At 37.8% G+C, this 23573-nt stretch overlaps 1 protein-coding gene across 2 annotated transcripts in view; it reads right to left on the bottom strand.

Annotated features, from left to right (window-relative positions):
- LOC109061000 (serine/Arginine-related protein 53-like) overlaps positions 1–23573 on the bottom strand; it is a 131729-nt gene that overhangs the window by 21192 nt on the left and 86964 nt on the right. For both annotated transcript variants that reach the window (XM_042738984.1, XM_042738985.1), the window contains exon 7: positions 1654–1716. In XM_042738984.1, the coding sequence (XP_042594918.1) occupies positions 1654–1716 (63 nt within the window). The remainder of the gene's footprint in view (positions 1–1653; positions 1717–23573) is intronic.

The raw sequence follows: 23573 nt of genomic DNA, 5'->3' as shown, positions 1-23573 counted from the left end.
ATGGTGAAAGAGCAAGCTGCTCTAATGATACGGGTTAAACGCTGTTAAACGTCTCATTAAAATATATGATCTGCATGAATACGGACAGAATGCAGGTCTGCGTCAGAGAAAACAGTTATAGACTGACGTGCGAGGCAGTGACAGACTGAACGATATTCAACACTGATTTGAATCTGTATAAGATAATTAAACTGAACAAAAGACAGCTGTCATCTAAAAATTAGGGCTGTCAATTTAACCCGCTAATTCAGTGATTAATTATGAAAAATAATAATTGTTAAGGTTATTATTACCTGACCTGTATGTCACGTTATATTGCATTGCATTGCTGTTGAACATGATACTTCAGACTTTTGATGTAGCCAAAAATTCAAGATATGAGGAAAAACATGCCCCTGTATAAGTTTTTCTCTTATATTTCTATCATATGATATAGTTTAACAATGTCACATGAGCAACAGTATTGTTTTTCCACAAAATCTGTACGATTTCTGATGTGACATTGATTTTATGCAGGAGTTCAATAAAGAAGTCAGTTTTTGCTCAATTTGGTAAAAGGAAATAGTTCCAATCAAAGACAAATTACTGTAGAACTGTTGTGTGGCTCCAAACAACACAGATCGGTGTTTCATTACTGAATGAATAAAAAGTTTTTGAATGAATCAAGTGAGTCAATGATTCAGTGACTGATGAGTCACTTCCTTTGTTTCTGAATTAATCAGCTGTTTGAATAAATTGGTTGAATGAATGATTCAACAACCCATATTAAGACAGTGACTTACCACCACCAACTGGCAGATATAGTTTTATAAAGTATCATTTCACAAACTATTTTATGGCCACATTGTAGCCTTAAAAGTTAATGAGTAAGAAATACTTTTGTTGAATCAAAATATTTCTTTCTAGAGCTACTTTTTGTACTATTTGCCTATTCAATTCTTTTCTCATTTAAAACAATCATGACTTTATCTTTTAGGGGGTTCTTTTCTCTGCCCAAACTGATGTGTGATTAATTTGCTATTAATTAATGATTAGCATATTATTGATTAAATGATGATGTTCACATTTACCGCTGTCTGGCAAAACTTTATTTGTATTATCAACAATAGACACTGGACCTTTTGCGAAATCCGTGTAGGGAAATCTTTTGCCCTCGTGTGAAATTTGAGATTGACTGCATTTTGCCCACAAACAAAGGTAAATATGATGACACTTATACACAATGAGAATAAATAAATGAAACAAATAAAAAACTAACACTATAAATAATTGGCTTATATTATTCTTTATAATTTTATTATGAAAGTTTGTTTCCTCCACAGGATAAACATGTAAAAATGGCAATTTGTTACTTTTTAAGATAACAGTTCAAACTTTTTTTCCCTCAAGCAATAAAATCAGAAAATCAGAATTGTGGGATATAAAGTCAGAATTGCAATATATAAACTCAGAATTGTCAACAGAGAATTCAGAACGTTTCAGAATTACAAGAAAAAACCCCTGAATTGTGAGAATTGTGTATTTACCTTTTTTATTTTTTTAAGTATTTGGTGGAAACAGGCTTCTATACTTTCATTCTGTTAGCTGCAAGTTAAAAATCAACAAAAGACACTTAAGTTCAGTGACTGATGAGGCACTTAAAGTTCGGCTCACCTTTCTCCTTTGTCTTGTCTTCTTTCATACTCTCCTTTGCTTTCAGTGTTTCATCGGTTTTAGCTGTAATAAGAAAAAAGCACAATGCAATATTAGTAATAAGTTATAAACAGCCCATTTAATATACCATTAAGAAGTCTTTTATGCTTTAATGTCTCTCTGCATATGTATACTTCTCCCAGTTTGCACATCTTAAGCACATACTTATCAAATAATTTTTCAGCGTGCTAATTAAAAGCCTGAGAGAAATCCTTACGTGGTGGAAACAGTTTGTGTACAAGTCTTATGGCAATTCATTTAGTCTGTTGACTTGCTTCTCTCCTGCCCTCCAAATAATGAAGACGTTAGCCGAGATGAAGACATATAGTGAGCAGTGAAGGGGGACTATCAATACAGCCTGTAAATTAATTACACCTCTGTTCCCGCACGTAATTTATTCTAAAGCGTTCGTGTCTCCCAGGAGCAATTTGCCTTTATTGCTGTTTCACTCGCTGATGAGAGGAGTCATGCAAAATTGAGTCCCTCATAACATTACCTTGTATGAGTTTCAACTTTCAAGTGAAAGGAGAGGGCAGGGTAATAACAGTCATTAAGACCAGCAAATTGTACAGTTTGCCCTGTTTAATCCAAATTCAAGTGGATAATGTGATCGTTTGAGTGCGGTTTGTTTGAGTGGACATTAGAAAAAGGCATTGAGTCAGTCAGCATGAAAAAAAACAACAACCCCCTCCTTCCTACCAACAACATCATAAAAAATAATAACAACAACCATAACAAAAAACCACAAAAAAACAAATCATAAAATATAATAATCTCTCTCCACAAAAAATACTCAACCAACACAAAGTCTTTTCAGCAGGCATATTTTACTCTTCTCCAAGCTCAGTTTATCTCTCCGCTCATAAACAAAAGCAGTAAATTACCTTTTCAATGGTGTGGCTTGACTCTATATGCCAGTACAAACAGACAGTGAATGGAAATAGCGCATTCGAGCGCAAGCACAATCAGATGTGAGCACTTTGCTCTGTGTGTGAATTTTTCTCTAATACTCCTGTGATAGTATTGCAGTCAGTGTGACTTATTAAAGATATAATTGGGTAAACATTTCAAGGAAATGCCAACATGCAGTGAAGTGTTAGGCCACCTCTCGCCATCAAAACAGCTTCAGGTGATGTTTTGATGAGGGCGATGGATAACACTGTATAACAAATCTTCAATTTTACAATCAAACTGCACTCAGAGCAAACTGCGTGCCAGTTAAGCAGAAAGAATCCTTGCCTGCAAGGCAGGGACATCCAGGTTAAAGAATCTAGCAAAAGTGGACGGCAAGGCCCAGCCAGCCATCTCACAAATGTCTGCAATTGTCACACCCCCAGACCATGCCCACGAAGAGGCGATGCCTCTAGTTGAGTTGGCTCATACTCCAACGGGGCATTGTAGGCCCAAGCAAGAGTAGGCTAGCAGAATAGTGTCAATTATCCATTTAGAAAGTCTCTGCTTCTTGACTGGGTGTCTTTTAGAGCGGCCACCAAAGCAAACAAAGGGTTGTTCCGACTGCCTAAACTGGGCAGAACCCTCGATGTAGACTTTCAGAGCCCTAACGGGGCAGAGTAAACTCAACTCCTACGAGGGAGGAAGCGCAGAGAGGTTTATAACCTGTGCTCTGAATGGAGTCAAGAGCACCTTAGGTATATAGCTAAGCCTTGGTTTCAGGACGACCTTGGAGTCGCCAGGCCCTACTCACTTGACCGATGCTAATGCTAGAAGCAGAGCAGTTTTAAACGACAGGGACCGAAGGTCGACGGACTGCAACGGTTCAAAGGGAGGACCCTTCAGGGACCTCAGAAAAGTGGGCAGGTCCAACGTAGGGACAAGTGAGAGGCCGAGGCAGATTTAGCCTCCTGGCTCCCCTCAGAAAAGGAACAACAAGGTTGTTCCTGCCGACCGATTGGCCAGTTATAGGGGCATGAGAAGCTGCTATTGCCGGCACATAGACCTTGAATGTGGATGGGGAGTGTTCCTTGTCAAACAGCTACTGCAGGAAGGACAGTATCACCAATAAGTCACAAGTGAGCGGGTCCTCAACGTGGTTTGAGCACCAGGCAGTGAAAACTGTCCATTTAAGGGCATAGAGGCGTCTTGTCGTCAGAGTTCTAGAGAGGAGATCTCGCCTTAGGGCAATAGGCCACGGGGCTGCTATTAGCAGCAAAGATGCGGTACGAGTGTAGTATCGAAAGGGAACTCAGTACATACAGAGATGGAGTTTGTGAAAAATAGCATTTACAGTGAACCAACGCATTTTGAGATGCTGAAACTTTGCATAAAAGTTGCACATGCACAGAACAGCACAAAAAAACTTTACTTATTTTATTAAATTACGACCTTTGATTTGATAATTTTGATCTTATTTTGATAAGATGTGCAGCCCCATTGGTTCATATTTATATTTATTAAAGGGATATTCCACCCCAAAATGAAAATTTTGTCATAAATCATTTACCCCCATGTTGTTCCAAACCCGTAAAAGCTCCGTTCATCTTTGGAACACAATTTAAGATATTTTGGATGGAAACCTGGAGGCTTGAGACTGTCTCATAGACTGCCAAATACATAACAGCGCCAAGGTCCATTAAAGGTATGAAAGTTGTCGTCAGAATACTCCATCTGCCATAAGACATGCAATCTGTGTTATATGAAACGATGGGAACACTTTTTGTAAATGAAGAAAACAAAAATAACGACTTTATTCAATAATTCCTTTGTCAATGGTCTCCTCTGTGTCTGTCCATATCACCCTATGCTGTGTATGCTCTTCTGTATCATCTGCGCCACAAGGATGCACTGTTTTATTTCAAACAAACAGAGCTTTTACGGGTTTGGAACGACATGGGGGTAAGTGATTAATGACAAAATTTTCATTTTGGGGTGGAGTATCCCTTTAAATGACATTGTTAAAATCACTTTCAGAACTTTTTTATATTTGAACTAATGAACAGTAAAATCACTGACAGCCAATCAGAATCCACCCCAAAGAGCTTATGCATTTAAAGCTGCAGACGACATAATTTCAGTGTGTGCTTACAATAAACAGAGCGTTATCATTCACTGCTGTGGATGCTAATATAGTGATCAGCACAACTGTCATTCTCGGTGTGAATGGCTTTTAACAGATCCCCAGATTTTCCTTTGTCATCCATCTGTACATTACTCAGTGTATTAGGAGCCGAAGCTGATGACGCTTCTTCCCAGCATTAGATAACGCACCACTATCCGCAGCAGAAAGCTAAAGACTTTCACTTCATCTGCACTTAATTCCAGTTTGGTTGGCAGGATGGATAATGGAGCCTCGGCTGAAATTCAATTGTGATTATATGTGTAATTGCAGCTCGGGGGGCCCCTAGAGTCATGTAGGCATGCAGGACTATGTTTCATTGAAATGATCACACAGAAACAAATCCATCCGCCTCCTTCATCCAGTGGGCTGATTAGCAGCGATGGCTCGTTAGAATCCGATGCAATAAGGCAAACATGGGAGAGAAATGGCCGGGGCCCTTTATCAGTGATTGATGGAGTGCTAGTGCGTTGAACACAGGGGCTCAGAGGGGCCCGTGATTTAGATTGAATAAAGCGCTGCTGCTGCTTTATCAGGTTTATCCGCAACCGTAGAGCCACACGCAGAAGCCGCTCTCCTTCACCCGCTTTCTGTCCCTCTTTACACAGCAGCAATTCATTGATATAACACCGCAGACTGAAGGAGGTTACTGGCTCTCGAAATGACATTAAGCAGACATGTGAGATGGGATATTGAATTCAAGCGCGCGCCTGTGAAATCCGTCCGGGAGTGACGAACTGAAGCCGCGTTAAAGCAGGACAGATGAGCTGCTGCGGGGTTTGTTTGGCAAAGTTTGCATTCAAAGGAAGGAGTGTGATTGAGAACTTCAGTGCAGGAAAACGCTTTGTGAAACTGAAAGTATCGTGGAGTAAACGATACAAACACCATTGAATCATCAAATTAAAACATCAAATCATAGTGCTGTGATGGAAGGAAAGCAAACAGAAAAAAGAGTGAAATGATGAAATACTGATCTATAAACAACACTCACCTTTTAGCCTCATCCAATATTAAAATTAACACACAGCAGAACAAACTTAAAAGTTTGCATCCAAAATAAAAGTTTTTGTTTACATAATGTGTGTGTATACTGTGTATATTTATTATGATTATATAAATACAAACACGTATATGCATGTATATATTATATATACTATTATATACTATAAAATATAATAATATAAATATATACATTTATATACATGTAAGTATTTTCTAAATATATACTGTATGTATATGCATTTATATATACATAATAAATATACACAGTACACATACATATAGCATGTAAACCAAAACAAAATAGCCAGCACATGGCTGGCAAAATGTCTATTTAATTGCAAAAAATATTGACAGCTCTATAGTTATACACTGGATTTTCCACTTTCTGAAGCACGTGCACTGTACTTCAAAAACTAATCTTATCTAATCTAATCTAATCATTAATGCCATCTCACCTTCTGGTCAGAAATAAATAGATAGAGCTAAAATAATGCTCAGCCAATAATTAAAAGTGTGGGACTGCATTTTTTACTACATTTCTTTTTAAATCATTATTACTTAGAGGCACAATATGTAACTTTTCGCCCGCTAGAGGTCACATTTACAAAACAATAACAAAGGTGACGCTTGATGACAATAATTATGGTAATTCATTTTTTTTATTTTTTTTATTCCTGTACCTTCCACAGTTACTTAAACAGCAATAAATTATACAGAGAAACCAAGCAAAGAACATTTACATTGTCAAAGACAATTATGACTGACTTTGGCCTAGTGCGAGTTTAAGCACTATCAAAAAACTCCCCATTTAATCAGTAAAGCGGTCTATACACGGTTTTATGAATGAATCTCTTACATCATACACACATCTGCACTTTGTTGTTTATGATGAGAGAATTCACGTGAGAGCGGAGTTCAGTCAGCGAAGCGTGCAGTGAACAAAAAACTATGAACCGAAAGCCTCTGATTGGCCACTGCCTTCATAAGCACAACAAACTTGTGTGTGATTGGTTATAATGCGCAACACTGTAAAATCACGTTAACGAACATGGCGCAACATTGAGCAGATCTAAATTTAATGCTGCGGTCAACACTTTTCATTCCATTTTCACTTTATTCGCGACAGCCGTAATGGATTTAGTTTAACTGTACAGCAGCATTTGTGTCCGTGTGTTGCCATAGTTTCTACAAGCGGAAACTGAGAATATTATGTCATTGATAGGTGACAATGAACAGGAACGAGTCATTATTTAAAATTGGAACTTCTATGGATTTACAAATCCTTGGGAACTTTTGGGATAATGTAAATACACAACTGGATGAAATATATTGCATTGTGCACATAGTTTTTGGATATATTCAACAAAAAAGTCGGCCATGTTATAATGTTAATTATTTTTACTATTATTTTTATATTTTTATAATAACATTATTAAAAAATAAACATTGAGTATCTACATCTTTTTAAATTATTATTACTATTACCTAAATCTATTTAATTATTGTCATTATTATTTAAATATTTTTTAATTATTTAAAAATTAAACATTGAGTATATACATCATGCACTTTCCTTTTCTAGAAATAAAACATCATAAAATACTAAAAATAAATAAAATAATTTTTAGTTTAAATTTAGGGGTTAAGGTCAAGAACAGCCATTTCATAACAGAAAATACTCATTTGATTTCGCATATATTTGGCTTTTTATTATTTCAAGTAATTATTTGAGTTTAAGTGGATCATAACATCTTTATGAAATATCTAAAACATGAATATTTAATAGATTTTTTCAAATAATTATTTTTACTGGGGTACCACAATTTCTGCACAATGGTCCACAAACACATCTAGAAATCATACAGCACAGGAACGATACCGTATCACACACAACGCCGCAGCATGCGTGAGAGGGATTTCACATCGATAAAAGACAAGAATACTCCAAGGACGCACAAGACTCGCACTGTCTCCCTCCTTAAAACAAACCCTTAAACCAAACCTGTGCAGAATCCTCATCTGCAGCCTCAGGCGTCTCAATAAAAGCACACAACAGCCATAATAATCCTCTGTGATTAATTACTCCGGCCATAATCTCTTACAGCGCTGCAGTGCAGGAGAGAAGGGCACGGAGGAGCAGGAAAAGCACCCGTAGCTGCGTACCTGCGCCTCTCTCCTGAGAAATCTGCCCTGCTCAATCCAATCAACATTAATCACCATCTTACAGTATCACTGCTGCAGTGTTTCAACTAAATACAGCTGCTATGTGATGAATACTGGTCAGAAATGAGTTAAAAGGGCTTTAGAATCGTGTGTATAGCATCACAGGTTCTCGTGTGTGTGTGCTTACGAGGAAGAAACTGAGGGACTGACTGATAATAAATGCACCATTTATCTACTAAAAGTTGTAGTATTTGTAGTATGTGACAGCAGCTCAGCTGATTTCAGAAGACTTGGTTTATCATTGACAAGAAACTCTTCCAAAGAATAGCAGTGCAGTCTGACAAAACACTACATTACTGTTTGGTTTTTTTGGTCATGCTGAATTGTATGCATATGTCACAATGCATGTATGCATACATATATTTTTTATTGAAATATATGTTACATTTATACTATAGAATTATGTTAGCAAGTATTTCAGAAAGTTCACACAATGTTCTTAAACAAGCACATTTCACAGTTTTCAGAGAAACGGATGGATGTTAGAACAGCCTTGGGAGAGATCTTGTTTATCTAGTGCACTCATGCAGCTCAACATCACTGCGCTTTAATCAGTGTATGTGTGTGTGAGTGTGTGTGTGTGAGAGAGACATAAAGTAAGAGAAAGAAAGAGTGAAAACGAAAGGGAAAAAAAGAAACTACTGTAGTCTCTTTACATGCAAACTGTGTGGAGTCAAATAATGAGGCGGGTGTATATGAACACCCACACTTACACAAACTCAACACGCTCACAGAATATGAATATCTGTAAATGAGCGTGTGTGTCCTGAGCGTCCACGTCAATCAAAGGCAATCTGAATGTCAGAGCTCGGGGAAATGTGATAAATCAGCCGCTTGCCAAACGACAAACATGATATTTGCTGTAGCACCCCACAATTGGAAAAATGTCCCTTTGAATCAGGAATTCACTTTACTCTCACATTCACACACACACACACACACACACACACACACACACACACACACACACACACACACACACACACACACACACACACACACACACACACACACACACACACACACACACAGAGAGAGAGCTGTGGCTTTAGTCTAGCAACCTATACACTCACACACGTCCGTAAAATAAATACAAAAGTGTGAGTGTTTATACAGTATTTAATAACAACTAACCTGTGTGAGCATCACAATTAAAACTACTCCATTTGCATCAAGGAAATTAGACTTTGGCAGAATTTAATTTGTGCAATGACAAATATAAAGAACGGTCAGGTTATTTAGCAGTTATTTACAATCGCAGAGAGAAACGGCAGCCGATTTCACACTGTGGCCCGTGAAAGCAGTACATTGAGTATGAACAACAAAGAGCAAAATAAAACAGAAAAGCACTTTGCTTAAATGGAGATTTACCAAACAGTGTCACATTCGAGTAAAACTTAAATGATATCCATGAAATATTAACAACTAAACAATTAGAAAGGGAGCTATCATATCAATTTGATCAATTATTCATAAAAAAAGCCTGGATTTCTATTTTGGATGTGAGAGATCAATGCCTCTATAATCAGATGTCTGCGGTCGGACCAGGCCCTGCTTCTTCCCTTCTCCAGCCACTGACAAAAACACACACGTTTTTAAGAGAAGACAGGCGCGATGAAGATATGAGAACCACCATCACCAAGAGTAATTAATTAATTACATGTGTATAGCGTGGTGTTGTTTTGAATCGGGCCCCGGAGAGGGAAGAGAGCGCGCAAACATCACAATCAAACCCTGAGCGCTGATCAAATATTCCATTTCCGCATATTCCACCAGACGCTTCTCCACACTACTGTGGGCTCATTTCTGCACTTCGCCTGAAGTTCCGACAGTATCTTTCTGAGAATAATTCGAGATGATTTCTTTAATTTGCAGAGTAAATACTGGAGATTTGATTGCAGAAACAAAACAGTCTGAGAGTTTTCATCATGTCCACATGAGACTCTGCCTGATGAAGCTTGTTTTATTCATGAGCGTTTGGAGAGAAATCTGCGTAGGCCCGTCTGTCTCTTTTGAAGGTATCTGCCATGAGTTCAGACTCAGAGTCGATCTGAGGACATATCGCTTGAAGCCTCTAATAGCGAAAGGAGTACCGTGGTTAAAAAGGAACTGGTGATGGCGGTCTAACTGAAGGATGTGAGTGTGAGACAGTCTCATCTGTGCTGGAAACTCAAAGCTCTTCATGTTCTCTGTTCTGACCCGAGGCTGAGCTCTGAGCTCACTTGTGATCATATCCTCAACAAATGCAGACCTCAGCAGTCAAAATGACAGTGTTGTATGTCTAACAGAAGGTGAGCAGGAAAAACAAAAAAGCAAAGTCTGCGCTTTCTCTCATTGCGGGAATGTACAAAATATACAAGCAGACCAAATTTTGATTAAAAGTCGTTAATAACAGGATTAGATTTTAGGATGTTTAATTTCTTTGTTACTGCGGACATTCTCTGGCATGTTTCCCTTCTTCCTTTCATTGGAAAAATACTTAAATGAGTTGTCTTCAACCAAGTTTCTGCCTTTCTTACACAGAAAAACCTTCTGGACAGCAACGAGTCTGCTTTCAGAAGTGGACATTCAACCGAGACTGCCTTGACAGCGACTTCCAAATCTTCAGTACTTATCTTGCTGGATCTGCCCGCTGGTTTTGACACAGTTAACCACCAGATCATCCTGTCAACCCTATTGGCAAAGGATATTTCAGGAACCACACTCATGTGGTTTGAGTCTTAGATAGGTTCTTCAAGGTATCTTGGAGAGGTGCGGTGTAAAAGTCACAACATCTAGCTACTGAAGTGCCTCAGGGCTCAGTTCTTGGACCACTTCTCTTGTCTGTCTACATGGCATCACAAGGTTCTGTCATTCAGAAACATGGCTTTTCATATCACTGCTATGCTGATGACACTCAACTCTACCTCTCATTCCATCCTGATGATCCAACGATAGCTGCTCGCATCTCAGCATGTCTAAAAGGCCATGTCTTGCTGGATAAAGGACCATCAACTTCAACTCAACCTTGCCAAGACAGAACCTTGGGACAGCTTGTGATTTCAACAAACCTATCACTTCATAATTTCACCATCCAGTTAGGCACATCAACCCTAACTCTTTTAAAAACAGCCGGAAACCCTGGAGTTGTGATTGATGATATGCTGAATTTCTCAGACATTGCTAAAACTACCAGGTCCTGCATATTTACTTTACACTGTACAACATTAGAAAAATCAGGCCCTTTCTTTCAGAACATGCTTCACAACTCCTTGTTCAAGCTCTTGTTCAATCCAGATTGGACTATTGCAATGCTCTCTTGGCAGGTCTTCCGGCCAGTTCTATAACTCTCTACAATTAATCCAGAATGCGGCTGCAAGATTAATTTTTAATGAACCGAAAAGAAGGCACATCACACCTCTGTTTATCAACTTGCACTGGGTACCAATAGCCGCCAACATAAAATTCAAGGCATTAATGTTTGCCTACAAAACCACCACTGGCTCTGCACCCCTTTATCTAAATTCATTACTTCAGAGTTATGTGCCCTCTAGAAGCTTGCGTTCTGCAAGTGAACGACACATTATTGTGCCATCCCAAAGAAGCACAAAATCACTTTCACAGACTCTTACATTAACTGTTCCCTCCTGGTGGAAATCTCTGCCCAACTCAATCCCAGCAGCTGAGTCCTTAGCCATCTTCAAGAATTGGCTAAAACATCTCTTCCATCCTTATTTGACCCTCTTATTCTAGCACTCTCTATTCTAAATCTATTTTATCTATTTGTTTTTTTTTTTTTGTTATTAAAAAAAAAAAAACACTTGACCCTCTAACACTTCTACACTATCCATTTTCTAACTGCTTGTTTTCTTTAAAGAAGGCCTCTAACACTAGCTTTCTCTATTCTTTTTCTATTCCGTCTACTTGTTTTCTTTTTATTATATTAATAAAAATAAAAAAATAAAAAATAAACACTTGCTACGTGTACTGCGTTAGGCTAACCGAGACTTGTCATAGCAGAAAGGCCTTGATATACTTCAAGTAAAAATGAAGAATGAACAGGTGTGATGTCATTATGAACAAAAACTCTTGCCAAAACAAAAGTGTTTTGGAGTTTGTTTCGGCAGTTTAAAAAAAAAAAAGTGGTTGTGTTTGTTTTGCTATTGAGAAGATCAGAGCATTAACATACTGTATGAATCTAAACACCACCAAACAATGTTGCAACTTAATATCTTACTGCATAACAAATATACCAAATACTGCAAAATATTTATTGACAAGTGGTTAGGTTTACAGGGTCGGATTCGCTGCTAAAAAATACCAATATAATTTAATGTAAGTGAAATTATTGTGCATGTATACATGTCATGATGACAAAGTTACACACCAAACGTTATACACAAAAGTTATACGCCTTTTCACTCGAAAACACGTTTCACGATTTCAGTTTTATGCCAGCTCAAACATTTGAAGTAAACTGATTCAGCATCCTGACAATATGCCATCAACACATTGATGCAACATTGCAATAAAGTGACAGGATCCACGGTGCAACTCAACTTTCCTGAAGACGTATGATAATGACATCTGATTACAGCACATTATGCTCCAGCACTCGGTGTCACAGCACCAGAAAAAAGTAACTCGCCATGAGACACAAGCTGTGTCTGCTGATAGGTTGATGGACGCTGGGATATTAAAAAGAATAAACGGTATACGGCTCAGTGGGACGGGTCTAACACTCAAACACCTGGCACAAAGACCCGAAACACGGTGGTCCCTGAGATTGTGCTTAGTCAAGGAGAGAGGGGGCGCTGGGAACTGGCTCTTTTCTGTTATATTAAAGCCTAATTGCAATGTCAAGTTGCTCGGTAAGCTGTCGGTCCGGGGAACCGAGACCAAAGAGCTATACGTACACAGAGAGATGCAAATCAGAAGAGGAGGACATGTGCTGAGGGAGGTGAAACCACAACCTGTTGAAGAAGAGAGAGAGAGAGACGACTCCACTTCTCCCTGTCATCTTTTAATGCTTATTTTCATCGCTTTGCTTAAAATATTGATAATCAATTAGCGCTACGTCTGTTTTGTTATAGAATTGGTGTCAAAGTCTATCAGGCTGTCAAAGCCAATTCAAAGCTCACTCAGAGTTCATTTTTCCGTGGTCGCTCTGCCTTTGGAGGAGTCATTAGGTGTGGGGAACATCGCCCGGGGTGCAATCGCCTATTCTCTTTCATTAGGCTGAGATGAGAAAGGTGAGGGAGATTATTAGGACGTTGGAATGATCACAAGCCCCGCACAGGCTGTCAGATTCCCCCTCCGTGTAATTCATCTCCTCCCCACCACACCCTGCATCCGAACAGCGGCAGGGGTTCGGAGATGGACATTATTCATGAACATCTGCAGCACGGGGAATATTCTCCACCTTCAGGGGGGAACCTGCCCTTTTGGCTTTAAAATTAAAATAATGCTGCTGGAATTAAGGGACAAAAAGGTGGAGAGTGTGAGAACGGTGAGATTGAGACAGAATTAATGAGAGAAACGACAGAGAGAGATCTGCTCTTCTTTATTGGTGTAGTATCAGTGGTTTTGATGAGTTTTGAGTTTGCAGTGCAAGACACTTTCAGAATGACCTGACCGGGAATACTGTACATGGTCTTCCTCAACAGCATATGGTTAAGAAAGACAAGCATTTTGAGCTGCTATGGGGTGGAAAGGGAAGAGCTTACAAGAGCAGAGGAAAATTCATGAATGCTGGTAATCTACAAAACATTTCTCTGATAAATGAAACACGTGTCCAAAGGCTCAAATATAAATTATGCAATATATTATGTCATTACCTGAATGAGAAAAAAAAACAAACAAGAGAAAAACAAACAAACAAACAAACAAAAAAAAACTCCCATGCATTGCAATAATTTTAATAAAAATATAAAACAAGTTTTTATTTTATTAAAATAATATAATGAGTGAATTGTTTTTTAGACTAATCCTACTAAATTTTCATTAAATTAGCAGACATTAAAAAAAATAATTATAATAATACCAATAATAATTTTAATGGTAAAATAATGTAAAAATGCTATAGTAAAAAGCTGTTCATTACAAGCAAACAGTAAGTTCCACAAACTATATACAGTGAAAAAACTGTAATATATACAACAGGCATGTAAAATGTAAATTGACATTCTTTTTGTGGCACCTAAATAACACTTTGCAGTTAATGATGTTTCTTCTTAGGTTTTTCTTTCAGTTATACATTAGGGTTTTATATATCTTATTAACGTTAATTGCATTATTTTAATGTTATGTTCGTTTCCATGATGGTGTCTTGCATTTGTTTGCAGCTTTTATATTTACTTATTTATTTATTTTTATCATTTATTTGATTCATCATGTGCCTTTCTCATGACCACCTGTGCTTTTGTGGTGTTATCAGTACATTATAAAGGTACAAAACAGAATTATTACTTCAGTAGGTTGATATATTAACATTACATCAGTAAATTAAATGCAGATTTTTATGGCGACGTTCTGGCAATCACAGATGTTTTTTCTTTCTTTCTCTTTCTTTATATTAACTGCGTAAAGCATAAGCTCAGGTTCCTACTCCATTAAGTGCCCTAAAGCCCTGATACACTTCCAACCTTAGAGTAAAAAAAAAATAAATAATAAAAATCAGTCATTCCCACCCTGTGCAACACTGTTTGTAACTCATTAAAAAACATCTGCTGTGTTTTTCCACCATTCCACAGTCCTACTACTGCTCACCAATAAAAAACAATCAACAATAAAAAAAATAATCATATGACGACCATCACAACAACATCTTTTTTGTCCGTCCTATCAAACCAATCTATCTGAATTATTATCTCTTTGTTCAATCAAAAGAGAAATGAGCTTAATTACACAGTTTATATCAGAGCTAAAAAATGAGGCGAAGGGGATTGAAAGTGAGCGTGAAAACTGTGCTTATCAGCGGGGTTTTGACAGGGCCTGAAATCAGTGTCAGACCACGGCCCCTTTTTATTACAAATGGCAGCCGAAGTTTACCCTGGCAGTTTAAAGCTAAATGAGGCCTGACAGACTTGTCAGAGCACTGGAGCTTTTCAGTGGCAGGGCAGAAATTTTGCTCGATTCCCTGCCTTTTATCTTCCAAACACCGGCCGCTAGCTCCCAACATCCCTGCCGAAAGAAAATAAATCATACATTTTTGGGAAAGAGGGAAAAATAATCACGGACAGACGAGAATGACAGATGATCGTCCACCTCTTCAAAATCCAAAAAGTATGTTTGAGGCGAAAGAGTGATGTATGAAAGAAAATGTGTGTGAAAGCGGCACTACGGGCTGAATGCAGAGCTAACATGTCAGGAGCCGTTACAGCAGCCATCAGAAAACAAAGAAAAATCAACAGCAACAACAATAACAGCGCCTCCCTCCACATCCTCCTCCTCCTCTCCATCACCCTGCTCCGTCTCACTCAGCATCAGAGTCCCTCGCTCTTTCTCTTTGTCTCTGGCTGAGGGCTATTATTTCAACCTCCCTCATCCTGACTCTCATAAGAGAGCAGCAAACGGTGCACTACTGAGAGCTCAAGCAGCTCCCCTACAGGAGAGAGAGAGAGAGATGAGAGAGAGAGAGGATGAGGAGAGAGAGAGAGAGGAGAGAGAGAGAGGAGAGAGAGAGGAGAGGGGGGAGGGAGGGAGGGTAAAAATAGAAAGAGAAGTGGAGGAAAAGCAGAGTGTCCTCTGGTTACAGCAGTGTTATGTTTGATAATACCGCCTGTTGATTACACAGAAACCAGTCAAAGCTGACACACCAAACACTCAAACTACAGCCATGCTGCTCTTTAAGGGAAATGAGTGGCATTTAGGAAAGAAAGCAAAAGAATAAAAGTTGGGAACACTGACAAATTTTTTTAAGTGCAGTGTGTGATTCTCAGTTTGTTGTTGTGCTGGCTGATATGGCAGTGAATCGTGAAATTCACTTTTCTTTCTTTCTTTCTTTCTTTCTTTCTTTCTTTCTTTCTTTCTTTCTTAATATTCTTAATATTCTTAATATAAAGAGTACGGAATAAAATATTCATGATAAATACAGACATGCATGTGCAATTAGTGAATAGTGTATAAGATGGCATAAATGAAGGACAGGTTGAAATAGTGCTGCACAATTTGGGGGAAAATCTAATTGCAATTTTTCTGGGAAAAAATAAATTGATTATGACTTGAAATGTGATTACAAAAAAAAAAAAAAAAAAACCTCCAGGTTTGCTGTGCTTGTTTGTAGGTCTGCACAATTTGGCAACACTTTTGTGATATCAATATGGATCATAATAATAAAGTATAATTATAATAATATAATAATATTATTATTACTAGAATATTTAAAAAAGCTAAAGAAATACTACTATTGTAATATTTCACTATATAATAAAAAAGAATATTTAAGAAAAAAATAATAATTTTACTTTGCATTACAATTGTACATTTTTAAAAAATATTGTACGCCTGTCTAAATGTTTCCATTTGCAAACATTAAACCATCAAACTTTTGTTTTGATGCAAAAAACACAGGGAACCCTTAAAGCTTCTCCTATGTTGATAAGTGCTTCTCATTACAAGTATGGGAAGACAGTTAATCCACAATGCATTTTTAAATAAACATAAAAACAACCCAAATTAAGAGGAGATGCAGTGATGGAGTTCATGTGGAGCAGTATTTACTGTGAGCTGATATGATCTGACACAATGCAAACATTGTTGCATAATGAGCTGCTCACGTGTAAATGAAAACTGTGCTTCGCTTCACTCTGAGACAGATAGCACAAATTTTTATTTCATTAAATCGAAGCTTTATTGCAATTTCAGTTATGATGATTAATTGTGCAACCCAAGATTAATGTACTTAATAGGTACAGCAACTTTGTTTCCATTTAATGCGGCATGGTTGCTACAAATCCGTCCTTATGTTCAGGCTATTTAACGCCCCTGGTGTTTTCAGTTTGTAAGACCTTTCACAGCTTCTCTCTCAAGCGCGGAAGATGAAGTATGAAATTAATCTTTATCCCTGTTTTGTTTCTTTGCCTCTCTTTTCACAATGCATGAAGGCAATTAGCTGTGTGGTTTGGTTGCAGGCTTTGTGCTGGGCGCCTCCGTGTGCCAACTCACTGGCCTTTTGTTCTGCTGGTTTGTGCCGCCCACTTCAGCCCGTCTCCGCTGAGCTTTCCTCCTCACACCTACACAGGGTGTTACACAATTCTACCCTAAAAAGAGCTCCGCTCTAAAACCCCCATCTCTGACTCCCCATTGTTTGTTGTGTGCAATTAAGACAAATTCCCTCTCCGTTTATATGCTGAAGTGCATGTTTTCTTTTGTCTTGGCTCAGGGTGTGTTAAACGGATGAGAGAAGAGGTACGCAGGTGGCTAATTCACAGGGCTTTTTGTTTTCCTATACACTTACTTTAGGTTTTACTAGGAGTATTTAACATGGGACCAGATCTCACCAGCTATAGCCGATGAACAGCTTTATATATTTGGGACTGAAACTAAACTGTACACTACAATACAATACAATACAATGTTTATTTATATAGCACATTTAAAACAACCGAAGACGACCAAAGTGCTACACAGAGAGTATGCAAAACAAAACAAGTCAACAAGTTTATAAACAATAAAACACAAACTATAAAACACACACTGTAAAATGGATGAGGTTCACTAAAATAAAAGATCATTGCACAGCAAGTCAAAATATATTAAATGCCAAGGAGAAGAAATAAGTTTTAATAGTTTAAAAATAGATCCTAGAGGAAGCATATCAAGAGAAAACAGTACCGGACCAAGAATCGAGCCCTGAGGGACACCAGACTTTAAATATAAAGTCTACTTATAAAATAAACACTACTGTTTATTTCAAGGACCAATTTGCATTATTAACTAGCATGCTGTTTTATTAGTACTTATAAAGCACATATTAATGACTTTTTCTGAATGACCATATTCTAGATCCCTTAATCCACTCCATAACCATAGTTCATGACCACCTTACTATTAATTAATAAGCAGCAAATTAGGAGTTTATTGTGGCAAAAGTCAAAGTTAATGGCTAAAATAATAGTGAGAATTAAAATAAAGTGTGACCTTTATAGCACATAGCTTCTCAGTAAAGAACTACAGTATAAACAGTTGTTCTTTTTTGTCAAGAGCTTCAGATGGCACAACATCCTTGTAAACCCCACATACAGCACAAGCTAAAACGCTTGATCTGGGGGTGTGGATGGGTCGGCCCAGCCCTCATTTTTTAATACAGACGTCTGACCTCCATCAGACCCACCATCCTAATAGTCTGTGATCAATGCGAGACGAACGAGATTATAAAAAAAAGAAAAACATCTAAAACTAAAATAGAAACACAAACACAAAAATTAGAAGTAAAATAATATAGAACTCTATGAAGTCTATGCATTCTGGATTTGTAGCTTCTGAAAGTGAATCATAGTCAATGGGAGATTTAATACATGAATGAAGTATGTACATACTGTGTACTCTTATAGCAATTCATAACAATTTGTGGTGATATAGCAGTGAAATCTGTTAACACCCGACTATGGTTGGGTTTATGGGTGGCCATTCAGTTATTTTCCCCCTAAAAATAAACTTTGTTTTCATATGAATCACATCATACAAATTCATGTGAAATCGTGAGTTCTGTTCCTCATGAGACGTGTAATACATACAGTTTAAGGTTCCAAACAAACCCTAACTGGCACTATTTTTTATAGGAAAATTAATATATTGCTTGCATGTCTATTGGAAATCTTGATCTATTGCATGGATTGATCTCAAATCCTGGACCTTATCATGCATCAAGCACTGCATTACATGATGTACAAGTGGAGAAAACATGTACAGTACATATTCATCTACTGTATTTAAACTACTGTATAGTCATTACCAGAAAAATAAATCAAATTTCTGTAAATAAATTGATAAATAAATCAACTTTCTATTCACATTCTGTAGTCTTATGACACCATATATTCAAACATAAATTAAATTGTATCATATCATAAGGGTTAAAAACGTATTTTTAACCTCTTGCAATTAATCACTGGTACTTCTATTAGCAATGGAATATGAGTGAGGGAAGCGGGGGAAAGCGGCTGGTTTGGAGGGCCGCCTCGTGTCAGTCATACCCCAAGGCCTCTGCACCCCACAGAGCCCTAAACCTCTGAAGATTCACCAGCCACTATCGATCCCCTTTAAAACTCCTGAATAATAAACTCCAGCCTCCTCTGTGCCCCAGTAGGGCTCAAAACCCTCTAATTGCATCAGCACTGAAAGGAAATCCTTGATCAACAGCATTATGGGATGCTGAACTGGCACCAAAAACTCAATAAATGAGATCAATCTACTGGCTAAACTGGTTTTAAAGAATTTTGAGCATGTGGGATTAAAATCATGAATATACACAAGCTTTATAAAGTTGAGAACAAGTAAGAGTAATTTGAATGTTGTCAAAGAAATCTGATTCTTCTAATGCAATCTAATGCAAAAATTGTCAAAAACAGTAGTAATGTTGAAAATAGATGTCTCTATTTTGAAACTTTTTTCTGCATTTACTTTTTCATTAAATTATTCATGTGTGAATAATTGCTTCAGCAGCCATTTCTTCAGCCTTCTAGGGAAACTTTATGCTATATGTGATAATTTGGTACTGAACAGACCTTTTATAATAAGCACAGCTGAAAATGGTTGAACTGCTAATTTAAGTGCAAAAGACAATCCAGTTGCTTAAGTACTTCATACACTTGCATTTACTGTAAAATTTTAAGTAAATTTTTTGAAAATGGTCAAACACACATTGATGGATGGAAATGTGTGCTCTGTTGTACTTTTCAGAGATGAAGGATATTCCACGCATTACTATCTTCAAAGCAGAACACAAACCAGATCTAACCAGGACTGTAAGAGATAAAGTCATCCTGGATGAAAAAAAAAATGCGGGAGAAGCACATGAGGGTGTACTGCTTCATTAACCAGGAGACATTTAACACCAGTTTAATGATGCTGGCCATTTAAGTTTAAAATGAGGTCATGTCTAACACTGATCTCAATTTGAAGAAGAGGGTGGGATAGATAAAGAATTGATGGTTAATGATTTATACTGTATAACACACACACACACACACACACACACACACACACACACACACACACACACACACAAAATAACAGTAATATTGTAAGTTTCAGATCTCTAAACTAATGCAGCAGCAACAGTTGTAAGTGTTTGCTATCAGCCATTCATCCAGCACTGCTGGAATTGTAGGTGCTGTTTCACAGATGGTTTGGTAAGTGTGCCAGAGCTCTGGTGGACTGTGTCCAGGGAGGGACCCCGCTGCTTTATGGGCTCTGAGATTGGTGTCCCGGGACGCCCCACCCAGCACCCCATCACTCATGCATTATGCACCGGCCCTACGGCCAGCCAGAGGCTTGACTACAGACAAACACCTGAGATCTCACACAGGTGTGTGTGTGTTGCTCTAATGTGGCTTTTGGTGCTTCACGTTAGAAACATATGCAATATATACATCACAAAGCAGTACACATATTAGATCCAAAGGAGCAAAAGAGGAGCAAAAGCAGAGAGCCAACAATATTCATACAACATTTTCCAGAAAACAGAACTCATTCAATTACTAAAGACTTTTTTTTAGCAGTTACTCTGACTTGTGTACCTATGCTTACATGTTGTTCCTGCAAAAATTAGTCTAATAATATAAACAACAGCTATTAAACGTCAAATTTACTGTACATGAGAGAAAGGTTTACTGTATACACTGTAGTTATATGAGAACGTGACCTCTTGTAGAGAACACTAAATAAGTGCATCTTTATATGAATATTATTTTACATTGAATATTGAGAGAAAAAAAATACTGTTTCTTGATTTTATTCAAACAGCAGAATTTTTAACCATGTCTGGCATCCTGATAAATGTTTTCAATATTATTAGGATATACAGACATTACATTTAAATAGATCTATCTTTCTGTTTTACTATGATTATTCAAATTAATTTCTGTGCATTTATTAATACATGTACAGTTATTCAGCTATTCACACCGATGCTAAATTATTCCACTTATAGGATTTTCTTATTCCGTGGCCCAAATAGTATCAGAAACTGATGACATTTTGTACCTCTTGTCCTTCCCATATGTACAAAGTTTGGGAATTTTTGATCTTGTGCACTCAAGATACCACACGCAAACAAATATGACAGATTGTATTGCTATCAAATTGAAATCAAATTTGGTGAAGATCTGATGAATGGCCATTTTTTTAAAATAAATAAAATAAAGTAAGTAAGTAAGTGGATTAAATATAGATGAGAAAATAAATAGCAGGTAAAGCAGAATGAAACCGTAATATTGAATTCTGTGAAAGAGTTCAAATAAATTGCACGACTTAAATTCTGTTTAGCATTCATCCAAAAGTAGAAAAAAAATCACTTAAATTTTTAACTGAGCCCTGTTTGTTATGAATTTTCTCTTTTGTGATTAGATGCAGAATTATTATGGCTTGGCTTTACATGTTTAAGTGACCCAAATCTATGAGTTGTTTTCTCTCCATCCGCTGCATTGTGCTCAGATAGAGAACTATTATGGTTTGGCAGAGCCTCGTCCTCGCTCCAGCAGAAGAATCAGGGTGTCACAGCGGTGGTGGAATAGCACAATGGAGGTGGAGGACTAAAGATGATCTCCTGCTATCAGAGGATCTTAAAAAAAGAAGCGATTACACCAAAAAAATCAGGTGCAGCCCTTACTAAAGATGTCTGCGGATAGAAGATAAAGCACGGCAAAGGAGAGCAAGGCAAACGAGAAAATGAGGGGAGCCAGGGACGGGTTACAGATTACTTACACAATCATAAATAGTTTCTCCTCCGCGTATTCAATAATGGCCTTCTCTCTATTCAGCAATCCGTTTTGGGCGGCCAAAGGAAGCGGCTAATACAGTTTTATCAAAGCGGAGCATTGGCAGGCAGGGCAGAGAGTTGATGTTTACAAGGCGAGGGCAAGCAGACGAGGTGCGAGAGAAAAGGAAGGCGCTGAAATCCGGTGGTAAATCCAGGAGGATTACGGCTGCGTGCGGAGAGAGATTATATATTTATAGTTAAGATGCTCATCCGCTGTTTGCCGAGTGAATGGAGGAAAAGCTGGAAGTATTACAAGAGATGTATCAGGCCTACGGGAATCAGGTTCCATTCTCACTCATTAACTCCTCTATTACTCCAGCAAATCGAATGGCAAGATTAAGAATTATAGTTCAGTGTTACAAATAAGATGTTAACTCCATCCTCCAGGATTTGCAGTTGTAAGTATCTGGCGCATTCTCTCAATGTTTCTAAGAGGAGTACTGGTGCTCTTTTGTTTGACAATACATCCTTCAGTCAAAAAGCAGAGATGCACTGGTCAACCAGCCCTCAATTGGGATTGGATGGTTTATGTTCCAAACACGAGATCGGCAACCCTTTTTTTGGGTTTGATTTCGTCCCATCTCTGCTCCAGTCCTGCACACAGTGTCATTTGTGTGGAAATTTTACAAAGTCTTTAAACTGAGGCAAGAGCCGAGATGAAAACTGTCCCAGACTCGGTTTTAGAGTAAACAATATGATCCCCCCCCCCCAAACAGCACAATTTCAGTCTTTTTTTCATTTAACATTAATTATGGAGGATGTATCAGCTTACGCTACGCCGACGTCCTCCGTCATCCGCTTGAACAGCTCTCTCTTGTGAATGCGAGATAATCAGAGATTACGGTTTATAAAGTTTTAAATATGGATATTTTTCTTACAGTACACAAACACATCGCTTCACTTCAGAAGGCCTTTAGTAACCCCCTGGAGCCGTGTGGAGCACTTTCTATGATAGATTGATGCACATTTTGGACTTCAATATCTCAACACCCATTCACTGCCATTATAAAGCTTGGACGAGCCAGGTCATTTTGAAAAATAACTCTGCTTGTATTCGTCTGAAAGAAGAAAGTCATATACACCTGAGATGGCTTGAGGGTGAGCAAATCATGGGCTAATTTTCATTTTTGGGTGAACTATCCCTTTAAAGCAGTGTTTATAATGCTGCATTTAAGTAATGTCAAAAAGTCTGTATTTATGAGTTAAATGCACAGTAAGCCATATTTATGAGTGGGAAGCACTCACTTTTAAGCACTGAGTTGGTGGTGTGTCAATAAGAAAACATGTTGGATGCAGTGGATACACTGTCTGTACTGATGCTGAAATTAATGAAATTGTTACTTCTTTTTCAATTTACAAGTCATTCAAGTCGATATGACAACTGTGATAGAATATATAACAATTACATTTACTGCACCTTTATAAATTCCATTAAAACATAAAGCAAAAACACACTAATGCACATTCATTACTCATTTTGTAGAAGTAGAGTTTAATCATCTTTTTTGTAGAAGAGGTGCATTGCAATCTTGCTCTGACCAAAGTGGCCTGAACGCACCTGACATCGTAATTATGACTTGCCAGCTTGTAAAGACAAACCTCCCAGAAGGACAGCTTTGTGTA

This window comes from Cyprinus carpio, chromosome B15 (assembly GCF_018340385.1).
Source record: "Cyprinus carpio isolate SPL01 chromosome B15, ASM1834038v1, whole genome shotgun sequence".
NCBI lineage: Eukaryota > Metazoa > Chordata > Actinopteri > Cypriniformes > Cyprinidae > Cyprinus > Cyprinus carpio.
Note: the sequence above shows the minus strand (reverse complement) of the source record. Positions and strands in the feature narration are given on the sequence as shown.